Source organism: Ciconia boyciana, chromosome 2, assembly GCF_034638445.1.
Source record: "Ciconia boyciana chromosome 2, ASM3463844v1, whole genome shotgun sequence".
NCBI classification, from domain to species: Eukaryota; Metazoa; Chordata; class Aves; order Ciconiiformes; family Ciconiidae; genus Ciconia; species Ciconia boyciana.
Window position 1 is genome coordinate 71442606 of NC_132935.1, and position 18053 is coordinate 71460658.

The following is an 18053-nucleotide window of genomic DNA, read 5'->3' on the forward strand; positions in this document are numbered from 1 at the left end:
GTTGTTAAGGGGGGAGGAAATAATGTTTCATACATCTTTTGAAAGATTACAATAAAGCAGGATAAGGTGGTACCTTCTTTCCATCGTCTGGAACTTGCTGTGCCAGTGGCTTCCCCGCTGTCCTTCGCACAGGGGAGGGCGGCTTTCCTCAGGCCGGGCGGAACCTGCCCTGGGGGCGGGAAGGGGCTGAGGGGCAGGCGCCGGCCCCGGCCACTGGGCCCGCCTGGCGCCGCCCCGCCGCTGAGGCGGTTCTCCCGCGACGCGCTCGCCCGAGCCCGAGCTCGGCTCCCGCCCCGCCCGCGGCAGCCGATTGGCGCGGCGGAGCCTTGCGGTGATGGACGCCCCCGCCACCTTGACGCTCGTCCGGGGCGGGCCCGCTGGCTCTCCCCTCCCCGCGGCCGGCCCCCGGCGCTGCTCCCCGCCGCCGTCACCATGCACCGCTCACTCCGCGCCTGCCGCCGCCTGGGCTGCTCCGCCGGCCTCCTCGCGCGCCAGCCGCCCCCGCGCGCCGCCGCCGCCGCCCGCTGGGACCCGCCGCCGCCGCGCGCCGCCATGGTGAGCGCCCGGGCGGGGGGCGGGGGGAGCGGTGACCTCTAACTGCCACTGCCCGCCGCCGCCGCCGCCGCCGAGACTCCGCCCCCTGCCCCGCCGGCGCTCGCGACCCTCACCGGCCGGAGAGGGGAGGGGAGCGGGCGCGCGCTGCCTGAGGGAACGGCGGCCGCCGGCTGGGTGGGGCCGGGCCCGGCACGGGGGCTCTAGTCCGCTGTGTTCCCCCCTGGGGAGGGCGCCGGCGGCGGCACCGGGGAGACAGTGCCGCCATCCCCGGTCAGGCTTGCGCGGCGTTTCCCTCTTCCGCCGGGGAGGCTGCGGGGCTTGTCCCCGCCGTGCGGCCTGCGGCGAGAGTGCGCGGGCAGCGCCGGGGCCCGGCTCGCCCCCGCTCGGCAGCGCTGGCGCGCCCAGACTTGCAGCCCCGAGGGAGTGGTTGCTCCCGGGGCGGGCTGGTGGTCTCCGCAGCGCCCAGCTGTCCGGGTGCGCTGCCCGGGGGACGAGATTTGCGTGGCGAGCACGGCCGTTAGCTGTCTCAGCATGGCCGGGGAGGGGAGGTGACGGGTGGAGTGGCATCAGGGCAGGTAACCAGCAAAGGCGTTACCGCAGGACCTGCTGTGACAGCTGTGGCATGCAGCAGCTTCTTCCACAGAAGTTTCAGGCCCTTTCTTAGGGCCGTTGAGGTACGAATAAGGAAAAGCTGTATACTCACAGAAATGAGGGTATCTGGAAAATCTTTGCAGTCTGCCTGAAAACTAGGGAGAACTGCCTGTGACCTCTAGCTGGCATCCTCAGTTATTGTTCAGGTGTAGTCAGTTGAGTGTCAGGCTGAAACGTGAGTGGGACTTGTTTATTGCGTGTGTCTCAGTGCAGAAATGAAAATGCTCTTCGGGTAAGGAGCTCTGAATGTCAGTATTAACAGCTAGGACATTGCATGGAAGCCTTAGTTTTGGGTGCATCTCTGTTAAGTTTACTCCTTAAAACAAGCAGATAACTTGAGCATGTTGGAAGAATTCCAGCAGAAAGGGGGATGTTTAGGATTTGATTAATTAATAAATTAATTTTAGTACTGAGTTTACTAAAATAGTTAATAAATTTAACTAGAACATTAGTTCCCAGTCTGTGATATTTATTATGGTGTAGAAAATAGCGCTAAAAAACAAGCTTCCAAATGAGTGAATAAAGTGCATGGTGAATGAAACGTACCTGTATAAGAAAACCTGCGTCAGAGCAGACTATGTAACTCATAAACCATTGGCCTGTCAGGTGGTTCCCTTTTTTATTTTTCTGTTTGGCATCATCCAAGAAAAACAGTATAGCTCATGGGCTTCATTTACTTGCTGAAGACCCGATATTTATGAAAGGCTGCAGTCTTACATGAAATATACGTGTTTTGATCTTTGCTGGTCAGAAATATGACCTGTCCTGTAAACAGACATTATTAATTGCTTGGGTTTAAATAACAGCAGAAGTTATAGCAAAATGTCCCTCAGCGAATTTGGAACTCAAGCAGCCCTTGAATCCTTATGGGAAAACTTTGTATGTTTTTATTTCCTAGAGGACCACCAAAAATGTACCAACAAGTATTTAAATAAAAAAAACCCACTACTTTTTGATGTTTGCAGAGATTTTTCAGCAGCAAGAGTTGTGTTTTGGAACACCTTGTGCAGACACAACCAAACGTGCATGTTGTTCTACAGTATAACTATTGTGTTGCCTTAACTTAGAGCTAAATTGCACCATATGTTTTAAATGGAATTGTGGTCATCATGGTCCTTCTTCAGCTGAATGTTGTAAAATATTTGGTTTTGGTTTCTAAAGAGTAAATTGCAGAATTTGTGACTCGATATTATAAAGGAGAAATGACGCTTAAAAATGGAAACGTTCTTCATCTGCTAAAGGAGAGCAGTTGAGCACAAATTCCATTTTCTGCTGGCCTTTAAAGATTGGTTTTGACATGCTAAAAATGATGATTCTTTGAATTGAAATGTTTATATCCAAAAGTTGCTGCATCTGTAAATCAGAATGTAATTTTCCACGGGAAACAGTATTGCAGAAGTTCTGCCATTTTAATATCTCCAGTGCGTTATGGTGCAATCGGTTCTATCTGATTTGTTCCCTGCAACAAGGCAAAGGTACAGCTATGTTTGCCTAACTGTGTAAGCTTTGGACTATGGGTTCTTGGGATTCTGGAGGGCAGAGCACACCTTCTCAGGCCTCTTAAAAATTTATATATATATTTATTTTGTAAAGGTGAGGAATAGTAGTTCTGAGCTGAGACTTGCTGTAGCTATGATAGAAACCAAGTGAGCACAGGAGTTTGCCTTGGCTTGTGGCAGGGTTGCTAGGTCTCCTTCTGGCTTCTCCTGTGGCCCACTGGTGTGGGAGTAGGGGATTGACACAAGTGAGCTGCTGTTGCACCATTTTACAGCAGGTTCCCTAGGTCAGGAAGCGACTGCACAAACCGCTTTAGATACGGGAACTGGGACATAAAGCCACTCAAGAGGGTGAATTCCATCTAAGGAGTGGGAGAAGCATGTTTTTTACATTAAAATTCAGACAGTGCATTCTGCAGGCTGCTGCATTAGTCTGAAGGTAGCGATGAAGTTAGTTACTTTAATATGTATGAAAAAAATCACTTTGCTTTTTTTCCTAATGTTACTTTTTGCTCCGTTTATCAGCAAATGACATTCAGCTTAAAGCAGTTTACCCTGTTAACTTCATTGGAATTTGTGAATGTGTGTAATGTGGAATTGGCTAGGGAAGTAATTTTTTTTAATAACAGGATTTATTTGTTAAAAGGAACTTGTAGGAGGAGGTACTGATCCTATTTATCTTTGTTTCACCATTGTTGACACTGGAATTATGTAAGTTTGAGGAATCAATTGTGCAACTGCTAGCTTTTTTTGTCTAAAAGGTTACAGGTAGTAACTTTTTTATATTGTTTGAGTGTGGATACTTTTGGTAATTGAACCACTGACAGTATCAAGAGCTGAGCTTGGAACTGATTTGGTTCTGCTTATCCAGCTCTAGGAAAAGCTTGATATTGTCTGCTTATGCGAGGTGTCTAGATAGCAAAAGCAGGGATTTTAGAGACCGTGCATCAATGATCTCTACTGTTAGAATATTAGTATGTGCACATGTACAGTCACACCCACAAGCATCCCTATTAAACATTTTTGGTAGTAAGATACTAAATAAATGCTGACTGTGTTCTGTTTCTTGTCAGCCTGTAAGTGAATGCTAAGTGGTTAAAATAGGATAAAGAGGATTAAAGAACATAGGAATGGCATACTGATGCACACTAAGCTTTGTATTCTTCTGGGGTCAGCGTTTGCGAGAGCATCAGCCCAAACACAAGGTGTGGGGAGTGGGATAGCAAGAGCTAACCCTTGCTGTTGGTGGGCTGGGCTGCAGTTTCTTTTGGGTCACATGCACCACCTACTCTGCAAAAGTGCCCTAAGTGAGCGGGACTGGTGTCTCCAGTACGCAACTGCTGGAGTACCTGATGGCAGAGTGTCTCCACCTGGCTGGGAATGCTGCTCAGGACACTAAAAAGGCTGGAACACCCCCCCCACACTGCTACCACCTGCAGCTTGCCGTCCACGGTGATGTGGACCTGGACAGGCTGCTGCAGACAGTCAGTGTTGCTGGAGAGGGTGTTCTGCCCAATACCCAGCCGAGCTCCTGTCCAGGAAGACTGAGACCCACCGAACAAGGAGCAAGTAAAATGGACCACAAAAAAAGTGGAACAGTCTGACTTCAGAAGTGGACACCTAGGGAAGAGTCAGAACTGTGCAAACATATGCGATGCTTTACTCTTCTGCTGACCCAGACTCCTCATTTTCACATCGGGATTTCCTGAGTCTGTGGCTTGTCTGTATAATAATCCAGTTTAGATCTTTCTTCTGTTTATCTCACTTTCCCTGAATTCATGTGGGCTTCTTGCATCTGCAGCATCAGCTGGCAAGGAGTTTCGTCAGTCTGCTACTTGTGTGGAGAGCTGCTTCCTTTTGCTGGCTTTGAACCTGACTCCTACTAGCCTAATGTTATGGCTCCTGTTTCTTGTATTGGAAGAGACAGTGAGCAGCTAACACCTATCGCCATTCTACTGATGCTTTTATTGACCTCAGTTTTCCTTCAAACCCCAAGTTGTCTCTTTTCTGAATGAAAAAGTCAGTCATCTTAAGAAAGCTGTTCCCTACTTTTCATCAGCCTTATTGCCTTTCTTTGAACTGTTTCCAGTAATATGCTTTTTGGGATGAAAGAACCAAATCTGCACAAAGACTTCCAAGTGTAGATGAACTACCATGCACAGCGATGTTTCTTCTTGTATCCTCTGCTTTTCTTAACAGTTCCTAACATTTGATTTTCTTCTTTCATTGTGCTGCAACACTGTCTTGATGCTCTGATTGATGCAGTGACTTGATGCTCACTGCGGGGGGGGTTGGACTAGATGACCTTTAAAGGTCCTTTCCAACCCAAACTATTCTATGATTCTATGATAGAGCAAGGACTCGCCCCTGAGGGTCATGGTTAGGTCACAGCCTGGCATTGTATATGTATGTACTCTTATCTATGGAGCTGTGATTGTTTTACTCCATCTATGATTAAGAATTAAAAAAGACTTATTTCCCCTTCCTGAAGGCTCTGCAAGAAGGTAATCTCTTCTTCTGGGGAAGGATGAACACCTTTCTCAAAGAAAACTGGGACTTTGCTGACCAAGGCATGGGGAGAGGAAGAGTAAACTGCTCTTGCTTCCTGTCCAGTCCCATAATCTTTGTAGAACTGCATGTGAATGTGATCACATCATCACAAATGAATGGGTTGTTTCACAAAAAGTAAAAATTTACTTTTTAGTTGGTGTATGTCAGCTAAAATTAATTTACCTCTGGCTGTGTTAGATAATAATGCATGCTAGGTGTATATGTGATACAGAAATATTGCCTTACATAAATATTGCACAAAATATACCTAGATGTGGTTTCTTCGTGTTGCACAGCTAGGGCAACTGTGTTCCTGGTTTATTAAGCTTAAGAAGATAATGAATTGTCAGTAATTTGGTACCGAATTAATACCGTTGCTCCCTCCCAGTATTTTTCTTCTGTCCCATGTGCGCTCTGGATTTCAAGTAGGAATTGTGTTACATGTATGTTGCCTGGGGGGATGCCACCTGAATTCTTACCATGCTAGTTCTTCAGTTTGGTTTTAACAAAACACCAATTCTGTAAATTGTAAGATAAGTTACTAATTCTTTGAAAAGAAGAAACAGAGCCTTTTGTCAGGATGACGTGTTTTGTACAGTAGGCAGCCGAGGTCTTAAGTCTTGCGGTGCTGCCTGTCACCAGTGGTTCTGCTAGGCTACATAATGTTAGTAGTTGTGACTTTTAGTGAGACAGGTGCTCAAACTAGAAGAATGTCTTAACTTTGAAGATATAATTAGAAAAATACCTATGACTAGCTGCATGTCTTAATTTTGTTTTTTTTCCCCCTTCTTGCACATTTTTTCTTAACTGTATCTGCTTTCAAAAAGGTTGTGTTGTTGAGCAGTGTTTGAAATACATTTTTTTTGTTTGTTTGTTTCCTTTTCCATAGTCCACTCAAGAGGCTTTTAGGATAGAATATGATACCTTTGGTGAACTGAAGGTCCCAACTGACAAATACTATGGTGCCCAGACTGTAAGATCTACAATGAACTTCAAGATTGGAGGTGTTTCAGAAAGAATGCCAGTAAGTAGTATAAAGCTGTGTTCATTTCTTCTCTTTAAGTATGTTTTGGATGTGAGAGTGAATACTTTCTTAGACTTTTGCTGGGAATATGAGCAACTTTGAATTTTAAAATTAGAAATTCCATGGCAAGATATTGTTCTGTGCTAGAAACATTTTTTGTTGCATTTAAATAAATTGAATGTTGCTTTTGAATAATTATTTTATTGTGTTGCTTAATTTTTTTAATAACCAGGATGAATAGAAATCTATCTTTCATTTTTCTGAAGACAAAAGTCTGAATGGAGTAATTTGTTTGCTATAGCGTTATGCAGTTTGTTATTGAAGATGTTCAGTGTAGCATGAGTTGATATGAAGTTACTTTTTCACATGTAGCTGTGCACAGAGCATTAGTGTGCATGCACTTTGTCATGTACTGGTTTTGCGTGTACTGAAACATATGTCAGTTTGCACCCAAAAAGGCTATTTTAGAAATCGAACCAGTTCGCCTTTTCTGTTCATTTTAATGCATGTAATTTTTCGATACACAAAGCATACCTGGACTTACAAAGAAAGATGAGCTGTGTACTGTTTTCTGGACTGCTTGGATAAATGTTACTCTTAATGGGAGCACAGGTTATGTGACCTAATTGCTCTTTGGTTTGGTTGGTGGACTGCTGCTGGATTTAAGTTCAGGAGGAGTTTGGTTTAGAACTAGACCTGCACTATAGGTTCCTAAAATGTCCTTTGGGAGAAAAAAATTATGTATTTAAACTTACTCTTGTGTCTCAGGTTCAAGTTATAAGGGCTTTTGGCATCTTGAAGAGAGCAGCTGCTGAAGTAAATCAAGATTACGGTCTCGACCCAAAGATTGCTAATGCTATCGTAAAGGCGGCAAATGAGGTAGGAACAAACTGTTCAAAATACTAGAACTGTCATTGTATTTTTGTTAAGCTTTTCACATGAAGTTTGGAGGCTGGGGAAGACCTCTTGCATTTCTCAAATGGTTAGAGGAAGGCATTTATTGTTAGTAAATTTTGTTTTTCAGATTCAGAAATAATTTACTTGATATAATGTGTTACTATTTTACTTCTTACATTTACAGAAGTGATAGAATGTTCAAATACATTTTGATACTTAAGTTATAAAAACAATGTAATGTTTCCCCTCTATTAAGACTACTCATTACTTGCATAGTGTTGACTCTTACCAGATGAACAGTATAAAAAAATCCTAGGAGGGGCATGGAATCTTGGTTCATTCAGCTAATGTGAAGTCTGACAGGCTAAGCAAAGCTTTTTCGTTTTGGAAGTCTCCAATCTGTTAAGCAATTGCATCTTGATGATGGGAAGACGATCTGCAATCTGAATAGATTCTCTGTAACTAGTCTACTACTTCTTCAGATTTAGGCTTACTAGTAAATCTGTGCTTTTTAAGTATCACTTTTATAGCTAAAGAGGACACGATGTGACACACAGAGGCATCTCCTCTTTCTCAGGATAAATGCTACCCAAGTGCACAGAGTTGTGAATGACCATTATTTGAGGTATGGTAATACCAGGTGTGTTGCTTTGTGTAAATCAACAGATATATTTATCTAGGAGCATTGTTTTACAGAGCTTTCTTGTTCTGACTACCTTCAAAATACTTCCATATTTGCAGAAGCCTTATCCTCTTTCTACCAGCTGTAGCACCATAATTCCCAAGAGCTTTAAAGAACTCCAGAATATGTCCAGTCTCTTCTTGTGGTTTCTAGGGTTCTCCTAGTTAAAGGTGGATCATAAATTTTGTTGGCTATAGGCTACTTAGTTTTGATTCATGGGTTCTGAAAGTTGTTTGGGGCTTTTTTGTTGTGTTTTAAAAACACTCCTGCAGTGATATCCTTTCCCTTACCTCCAAAATAATTTTCTAATATAACTGAAAGAGATACAGCAAGGAATCAAGTTACTCTTGGAGGTGGGAACTTTGCCGCTGTATAAGATGGAACATGCGTAAGATCCTTTCCTGAAAAGCTTGATTCCAGTAGGACTGACGTATCCTGATAATCTGGAGATAGTTATCTAGCCTCAGAGTTGTGACAACAGATCCTTTGCTTTGCATTCTCAACTTTTCTGAGGCTAATATGCATGGGGGTGATACTTCTGAGCACAGATTTTGATACTATTACAAATACACATTTAGAAAAATCTCTAAACGTGTGTAAGGTCCAACAGACTCAAAAAAATGTAGGTCAAACAGGAGAGTATTTGTCCCTGTTGTTCTGTTTTGATTTGAGATAGTAGTTGTCATAGCCTACCTACAGAAGATGTAAGTTGGTATAGTCATTTTTGGCTGATCAGGACCTTGTTCCCATGGGTAATCAGCAAGTCAACACGTAGGAATCTGTTTAATTCCATGTGATTCTCTTGTTTATATGTGTAACATACTCAGTTACAGTTGAGGTACAGTAAAAGACAGTCACGAGTCCTTTTTAGGCACCTCTCAATTTAAAGCCATGTAGGTCCAGGGTAGTATCAGGGAAAGTATGCCTTACAGGAAGAAGGTGTTTGATACCAGCAACCATCTGCTGGCTTATTGTGTTGATGCAAAAGTCTAATGTCTAGAGGTATAAGAGGTCTGGAACTTCATGAAATTTATTTCTGGAGAAATTTCAGAGTCCAATCATACAAATATCATGTACTGCATGTGCATGACAGATGGCCTTTGGCAAAAACACCTCTTCTGGCAGACCCTTTGCGATAAGGAATGGACTTCTGAATGCCTCTATTTCAAATTGTTGTATAGTTGTGATCAGTGTTCATGATGAAACTGTGCAGCTGTTGAGCTTGATTTCCTAGGAGAAAGCAGTGCACCCATGCTGATGAGGAGTTTTTGGTCAGCGCTTATCTGTTTACAAACTGCTATTTCTGACACCCAAGGGATGGTCATGACCCAAGGAGACACACAACACTGAATTAGGACCCTGAAGCACCTTACGTGCTCTGATTGAGAAACTACTTAAGATATTTTCCTCCCCTGGGAGATCTGATTATGCTGATGAGCAAATAACTGTGGAATGGAGAACCAGCATGTACTACCTCTAGTCCTATCCAGGAAGATTAGAATCCGAATTCCTTTAAAATTTGGGAAGGGAGGGATGTTTTTGGACTTATAAAATCATCTGCATTGTTTGGGAAACAGAAGATATAACCTAAAAAACTTTTTAAAAAGATCTTTTCTTTCTATGACTGTAGAACATGAAGTCAAATCATATATTTCTCTGTGTTTCAGAATTCAGCATCTTCAAAAAAACATAGCAAAAGTTTTTTGCCCTTTTAATATCTTGTATTACATCAAACTCTCAATTATTCTGGTATAAATTCGAAATTATTATATGTAGATTTACAAATATAATAGAGAACATTATTTGAATTATAGCTATAAAATTCTCAGGTTTATGCTTTTTAGGTTTTTTTTGTTCCAGTAGAACAACTTTTCTCTCTCTTTTTCCATTATAGGTAGCTGAAGGAAAATTAAATGATCACTTTCCATTGGTGGTGTGGCAGACTGGGTCTGGAACTCAAACCAATATGAATGTCAATGAAGTAATCAGCAATAGAGCCATTGAGATAATGGGGGGCAAACTTGGGAGCAAAAACCCAGTACATCCGAATGATCATGTTAACAAAAGCCAGGTCGTTATGCTTGTATTATACTTCTTTTAATATCAAAAGTGTTTTTTTTTTAATTGTGAATTTTGAATTCTCTTATAGCCACTGTTTGTATTTTTTTTTTTTAAAAAAAGGAGTTTTGTGTACAGCTTTGGCAACAATTTTCTAGGTTTTTCAGTTTAAATTAACTTCAAAATGTTGGTCAGTGACAGTATGAGCTTTTAAGATTAAAAATTTTGAACTCATTAATGACAGATGAATTCACACATGATGTAGTGGGCAGAGGTGGCCTGGTGACAACCACTGCTACTGAGAGAGTCTTGAAGTTAAATATAGATCCAGTTTCTAAAGGTTGGATACTTACAACTGTTATCTCCATAATGCATTACATAAAGCATGTAGGAAGACTAATAAAATGGCTAGCGTCCTCTAATGGGTAATTTTTCCCTAAGGATGGTGGTAGACCTTTTTATTATACTTCACTCTTAATACTTCCTTCAGATTAACTGAAGTTTAAGCCACTGACTTGGTTGTATCTCTTCCTGATCTTTTGTGCTTACTCAATATCCTGGGAACTACGGATTTAACATTATCAAAACAACATATACATTATCTGTATGTCACCTACAGTTTAAAAGTCACCTACAGTTCCTTTAAAATCATCCATTCACTTGTTACCTGTGTCTCATAACTACTATAGTAATTATTTTTCTTATTTGTCCCACTGTTGTTGTGAACAATCTACTCAAGTTAACTGTCTGTGGGTATAGTTATAAAAAGTCCATTTTATCAATAAGGTGCTAGACTGGAATTTGGAAGATTTGATTATTTCTGCAGATTGACTTGTGGAACATTCCTAAGTTGCTTACTCTTAGTTTAGTTTCTTCTTCTTTATAAAATAAAGAGAATAAAGCCATACATGTACATCTTACAGCACCAATGGTGAGAAAAGCTTGTAAAAAAATTTCTTGAACTTCCTTCACAGAGTTCAAATGACACTTTCCCAACGGCAATGCATATTGCTGCTGCCCAGGAGGTTAATGAGGTGTTGTTACCTGGACTAAAGAAGCTACAGAATGCGCTTGAAGCGAAATCCAAAGAGTTTTCCCAAATCATAAAAATAGGGCGCACTCATACACAAGATGCTGTTCCACTTACGCTTGGACAGGTAAAAAACCCCTAATTATGTATTTATTTGAAAAATTCTTGTAAATATATTGGGAGAAAACTGAGGCAAACTTGAGGACACCTAAATTAAGTTGATAGTTTAAGAGAAATTGTAGGAAACTGGCTGAATCTCAGTCAGAGTATTTTCATCTTTATTGGAGTTTGCTGGTTGCTGTACTGTAATAACTGCATCATAAGTTTTCTTAATTTTTTCCATGTGTGTTTTACTTCGAACAGTAGTAAGATATAAATTATTTTTAAAAGATGTTCTGTTACCAAATAACGTGATATTTCTGTTACACTGACATTGGAAGGAAGAAGGTAGTTGGTCTGTAATCTGTAAACTTGTATAAATGAGGTTTCGCCAACACACAAAACTACTAAGTATTTTGAACAAAAATCTCCTATATATGATCATATATATATAGAGAGAGAGTAGCAAATCTTTGTTATCATATTGTCAAGAATGGCTTATTACATTAATATGGTAATTAATTAACTTAAACTGAATTGATAAAGATCCATGTAAAATTTGTGGATTTTTTCCAAGAATGCACAGGTGGGGTTTTTACTAACTAAAATTAAGTGAGCAAAGCCCAAGATCCGTTTCACTAATTGTACCTTGAGAACATTAGTTTAATCTGAGAGCTGATTTACCTTGGATTCAGATCCTGCTAAGTACACAAGTGAGATAAAAGACAAGAGAAAGATGTATTGTGTATACATTTTTACATATGTTGGTTGTTTTTATGTGTATTTGTTTGTAGTGTGAGAGCAGTCTTCTAATATATGTAAACTTTCCCTCTTAATGAAGACATGCTAAGATTTAGCATTTGGGTAAAGTTCAGTGCCTTCAGGTTTTTAAAGAAATTAGTCCAATCATGTTAAAAATCTAAATAATTCTATATGCTTATTCTTGGTTGTTGTCTTTGTTCCTTTATTTTGTCCTCCTTTCTTTCAAAGGAATTTAGTGGCTATGTGCAACAAATTAAATATGGTGTGGCTAGGATTGAGTCAACCATGCCAAGAGTGTATCAGCTGGCAGCTGGCGGGACTGCAGTTGGTACAGGATTAAACACAAGAATTGGCTTTGCTGAGAAAGTTGCTGCTAAAGTGGCTGAACTGACGGGTGAGGAATGATATTTTGGAGTTAGCAGTAAAGCAGTATATGTAGCATACAGTCAAATTCAAACTAAATCTTTCAGTTTCCATACTTCTCATGAGCTCAAATTGTATTTATATTTTAACATGAAACTTTATGTTAATGCTGTATGTTATATGCCTTATACTTAGGACTTTTCATGCAATGTATTTTTATAATTATACTCAGTGCATTGAAAGTGACTGAAATTACCATGTTTTTCTGAGCAAGGCTTATTGGAGATGGGTACAGTTTCAGGCTTCTATTATTAGCCCAGCTATAATGCTTCTGTCTTGATCTTTGCTCTTCTGGCTCTCTTAATTTACAGTGACTTGGCACAAAAGAAGGGGAGAAAACCCTCCCAAAGCGACTACATTTCTTCATGTGAAAGAGTAAAAGTTAGCTGTCTGATTTTTTTTTGATGCTGTCTTTATAGGTCTTAAAACTTAATTTACAGAGCCATTGAGTTTTTTGATCTGTAAACCAGATCTTTTGTGTCACAGTATCAGTTTTAAAATGCCCCCAAAACGAATGCATACGTCTGTCATTTAAATTTGCTGTAAAATCTGAAACTGCTTATCAACGGTATTTTTGTTTTAATGGAGCTATTATTCACTGTCTTGTAGAGGGTCAAGACTTTCTTGTACCTTGAGAGGGAAGAAGTAACTTGTCATAAGCAACAGCTGCTGAAAAGTAGTACAGGCCTTGTTTTGGTGCTTGAAGAAGCCATCGGTGGTATTAGGAAGCTCTCCCATTTTAACGGTTGTTAGATGTACCATATAGGCAGGTTGTATGAGTTTAAAACAAGTCGGCCGAGTATTGAAGTCCCACATGTTCTTATAGGCAAAGTTTATTGGCAAAGGTAAAAGGGAAAGTTTGGAATGATCTCTGCAACTGAGAAGGCAGCTATGCAATTCAGAAGGCCATGCAAATTGGGTGGGATTTGGTATTTGGCAGGAATTGCAGAACACTAGAAATTATGGGGGTTACGCTGCTCTTGTTTGAACTGGTAATGTAAGCTCAGACCAGTAGTTTTGTGGGGCAGAAGTCCAGCCCACTGTCAGTCCTTAGTCATGTCCATTACTACTGATAAAATTCTGCTGAGACTCTTCTTCCCTGAAGAAATGTTTTTCATTATGGAACCTAGCCTTAAATCGCAGGCCTTTAATTAACGTAAACAGAGCTGTTGCTTCCATTGCTCCTGTGCTCTTGCTCTTGGCAGCAGTTTCAGGCATCCTCCTAAGTCTGAATCAGCTGTCACATGTTCTGTCTGGTTTGTTGTTCCCTTCCAGTGCTGATACTTGGATGCATCTTTTTTTTTTTAAGTAGCTAATTCCATTGTGATTACTTTTTATTTATCCTAATGTCTACACTGTGCTGCAAAACCCTCTATTTTCATAAATGGGAGAAAGCATCCTGGCAACTGACAGTCTAAAGAATCTAACTTGATTTAATGAAAGAAATACATAAGTTTGGGCTAACTTGTAAGAGATTTTTGACATTCACAAAGTACTGTGGTGCAAAGCAATGCTTAGTATGCAACGCAGTATGAAAGCTTGAAATTTGTACCTTTGTTGTGGGTAGATGGGCAAGTTTCATATTCTTCCGTATTTTAGTGACTTTTATTGTGTCTTTTGTATTGAATTTAGTCTGTTTAAGAAATATGTTTGTGAGGAAAGGTCTAGAGAAGAGAGATGATCTTACAGTGTTATTAATATTTTGGGGTTTTATTTATTAAGCTAATTATATGTTTGATTATCTGGTTTATGTCTGCAAAGAAGTGCCTCACTGGTTTAATGTTTCCTGCCCTCCCTGTAGGTTTGCCTTTTGTCACTGCTCCAAATAAATTTGAAGCTCTTGCAGCTCATGATGCTCTAGTTGAACTCAGTGGAGCTATGAACACAGTGGCATGTAGTCTGATGAAAATAGCTAATGATATTCGTTTCCTGGGTTCTGGACCACGCTCTGGACTAGGAGAACTCATCCTGCCTGAAAATGAACCAGGAAGCAGCATCATGCCAGGTACAGAGAAAAAATGCCTGTTAAAGAAACAGGCTGTTTCGGATCACTAACTCTTAATAGATATTTACCAAACAAATGTCAATAAGTCCATGATTCAACAGTTCTGTCAGTTTTTATCTTCTGCCATATTTTACCAACATTTCGTGTTCATAAAAATAGCTGCTTGCACAGATGTTTGGGAAGTATTTGGCAGAGAGTAGTATCTGTAAACATATAATGTTACTTTATTGATACAAGCATATGTCTCAAAACTTTATTTTAGAATTGCAAGATCTCTACAATTTTTGTGTAAAGACTTTTCTGAAACAAGCTTTAAATGATCTAATCTATGAATTGTAGCAATATCATGATGTAAATTGACTTCTGTCTTACTTCCTAGTGTGATTAGAATCATGTACTCATATATTCTCTTCTGCAGAGATCCCAGTGTATGGGAAGTTAAGAAAGGAAGGAATAATATTAGTAATCATTCCTTGCCTCTCTCCTAAAAAAAGTATGTGTATGTGAATATTGTACATCCAAAACTATTTGAAGCATATTCTTCCTGTATGATAAATTATAAAAGAAACAAGTTGTGAGCATATCTGGCTTTCAAAAAAGCAGATAATGAATGTTCTTATTAGGATTATTTCTAGAAATGAAAGCAACCATAAAACTTTCTTGTTAGGAGGCCACTCTAATTTGGTTGGTTTTTGTCTCCTGATAAAGTAAACGGAGTGTATTAATTTTATTACAAAGTAATTCTAATAAATTAGTAATACTTTTCTTAAGTTGACTGAGATTTGGTAATGATTTGCCAGAAATGCCTACTTACACGAATAAACACAGGTTATAATCTCTTGACTATTAAGAACTGTGGTAATTAACAGCCACTTAGCTCACACACATTTTATCCAGCTCTAAGTCTTGGTAGATTGCTAAAGCAGCCATAGCTGCTTTAAAAATCCTAGCTGAATTACTGAAATAGTACAATGGATTTAATATCATTTATGGAAATTATTTTTTTTCTGTGGTGCACAGATACAGGTAAGTAAGACATGTTACCTCCTACAAAACATCTTCTGTTGAATGTAATTTGGTAAATGAGGGAAGTACTGATTATTTTTTCCCCCCCTCTCTTTTTCTCCTTCTTTGGTAACCTTTTTCTCTCCCTTCCACAATCAGGAAAAGTGAACCCTACCCAGTGTGAAGCTGTAACCATGGTGGCAGCCCAAGTTATGGGAAACCATGTTGCTGTTACTGTAGGAGGTAGCAATGGACACTTTGAACTGAATGTTTTTAAGCCCATGATGGTAAGTTCATCAAGTTTTAAATATCTAGGACTTTTAAAATAATTGTTTGTACAATCAGATAACTCAGGGAAAAAAACCTCAATGAGTAATTGGTCAATACAAGCACCAGAGAAGCTGATAAAAATGTGAGAACAAATGTTATTCTTTTGTATGGTAAGTCCTTGTTATTTTGACAGGGAACTGGCAATGTGTTTTACATGAAACGATCTTATGCAGATAAGCTTTTATCTTAAAAATGTATGCTTGTGATCGGTGTAAGGAAGCAGGGAGAGAGGAACACAGACAAAATTTTGTCCAAAGCTGAAGAGAATTTGGTATTTTAGCTAAAAATGAGGATTTTTTCTTTAGCAACTATATGTTACTAATTTCTGTTACTGTTTGAATACTAAAGGATTACATGCTTTTGGCAAGTGAGTCATGTAAAATTGTAAATGATTAGTCTTAGACTTCAGTATTTAAACTAATGTCTGCCTTCTGCAGTGCGAGCAGGATACACCAAGATAATACTGTGTGTAAAATGTTGAAGGAATAGTATATCTCTTAGTGTAGGGATGATAGTTTAAAAAGAAGGTGACTTATGGAAAAGATCCTAATATTAAATAGAAGCAAAAAGAAAGTTTTTGAGATTTTTGTAATCTTGTTAGAAATCAGAGGCACAAAGGAAGCAGCATATCACGTTATTTTTCTACACAGCCTCTACTGACTGATACTGCTTTTTTATTATGCTAGTAAGAAATGATTGAAAAAAAAATCAAAATCTTATCATAAAATCAGTATTTGTCTCTTCCTTGCTGTTGTGTCTGTTTAGGGTACTGTTTTTTTCCCCTCCATCTGAACAAACTTCTTCCAAGTGTACAGCACCTGGTTTTGACAAAAAAACAACAAAAAACAAACAAAAAACCCCACCAAAAAAAACCCCAACCCAAAACAAAACAAAACCCAAAAAACCCCAAAACCTCCTATTGAACAGCCAAGAGATGTACCTAGCAGAAGATAATTTTTGATAGAAACAGACAGCTCTCCAAAAAGAGAGTGGCATGTTGTGGATTGTCAACGTAGAGGACTAATGCCAGACATTATTGTACTTTATATTTTTAGATGTCTTCTCTATATTGGTACTTGAGGGGGAAAACAACAATTAATCAAATGCCTTAATGTATTTTTTCACTTGGTTATTTGTGCACTGTTATAACAAAATGATTACACATGATGTGGTGGTCTTAATGCAAGAGGAGCTCAGCTGTGGAATGCTTCTCACAAATTCCTTTCAATGGGAGTGCCTGAGCTTACCCTGCGGGAGGAGGGTGTATTATTTACTGTACTCCCTTTCTACAAACAGCCCGTTAAAGAAGTGGATATTGGGGGGGGGGGGGTGCACTTGTTATGAACAAATGTGGCAGACTGTGCAACTATTAATGTCTGAATGTAATAGTTGGTATTTCTGTCTTTTTTGTTAGATTAAAAATGTGTTAAACTCTGCAAGACTTCTTGGAGATGTTTGTGTTTCTTTCACTGACAACTGTGTAGTTGGAATCCAAGCCAATACGGACAGGATCAACAAACTAATGAGTGAATCTCTGATGCTGGTAACAGCACTGAATCCGCATATAGGTAGGTTTAAGGCTCAGAAACTTCTCAAAACATTATACTGAAACATTTTGCAGTAACGTTATTTTGCACACATTATTTGTATTGTCACGATGTTTAGGAGACCAAGTCATGGCTCAGGCCAAAAGTTAATTTACTTTAATGTCACCAGCGAGTATTACTGGTGAAAAAGATGTGTCCTCCTTGCAGTGGCCGTAGAGTGCACTATAAAAATAATATTGATGAGAGTCAAAAAAAAAAAAAAAAGAGATTGGGAGAGTTTGTGTACCTGTTGTCCTGATTTGACCGCTAACAATGAAAAGGGAAAGATTACGAGATTTTTTTCTTTTTTAAGGAAGTCACATCAAACTTTGACCGACATGCTTTAAGACCAGAATAACAGCATTTGCCTCCACTTTAAGTCAGGAGTTGGTGTAAACATTTGGTGCGCATTGACCACCAGCCGAGTTCAGCAGCAGCAGCGTCTCGCGCAGCAGTTCTGCGGAGGCCAGGCGTCCTCCTCCTTTCGCATCTCTAGCAAACCTTCTGCACTGCAAATGGCTAACGCCTGCGTTTTGTTTCGTTACAGGATACGATAAAGCGGCCAAGATTGCCAAAACGGCGCACAAGGAAGGGACGACGTTAAAGGAAGCCGCTGTAAAGCTGGGCTTCCTCACCTCGGACCAGTTTGATCAGTGGGTGAAGCCTACAGATATGTTAGGTCCTCAGTAACTTCTTTAAAAAACCCGCAAAGTGTTCTTAGCATAACCGATAAATAAACTAAGCCGAATACGATATGCCGCTGTTCCGCGTCCCTGCCTGCCTCCCCGGACCTGCCGGCCGCCGCCGGAAGGGCGCCGGCCCCTTTAAATCGCTTCTGGGTAGTGCCCCCAGGCGGCCAATCACAGCTCGCCGCCACGGAGGGGAGGGCGGAAGCGCGGG

The 18053-nt window shown here is 40.2% G+C and overlaps 1 protein-coding gene across 2 annotated transcripts; it reads left to right on the forward strand.

Moving 5' to 3' along the window:
- The first annotated feature begins 387 nt into the window (after nucleotides 1-387).
- FH (fumarate hydratase) lies at nucleotides 388-17906 on the forward strand. 2 transcript variants are annotated; one of them, XM_072852954.1, is made up of 10 exons: nucleotides 388-555; nucleotides 6142-6276; nucleotides 7045-7155; nucleotides 9750-9926; nucleotides 10888-11070; nucleotides 12033-12198; nucleotides 14029-14232; nucleotides 15397-15524; nucleotides 16982-17135; nucleotides 17701-17906. In XM_072852954.1, exons 1-10 carry the CDS (start codon nucleotides 433-435, stop codon nucleotides 17841-17843), a joined length of 1524 nt encoding a protein of 507 aa, XP_072709055.1. In that variant the 5' UTR covers nucleotides 388-432; the 3' UTR covers nucleotides 17844-17906. The 2 variants fall into 2 exon arrangements, with proteins under 2 accessions (XP_072709055.1, XP_072709056.1); XM_072852955.1 differs by lacking the exon at nucleotides 388-555 and adding an exon at nucleotides 1211-1229.
- Nucleotides 17907-18053: the final 147 nt, after the last annotated feature.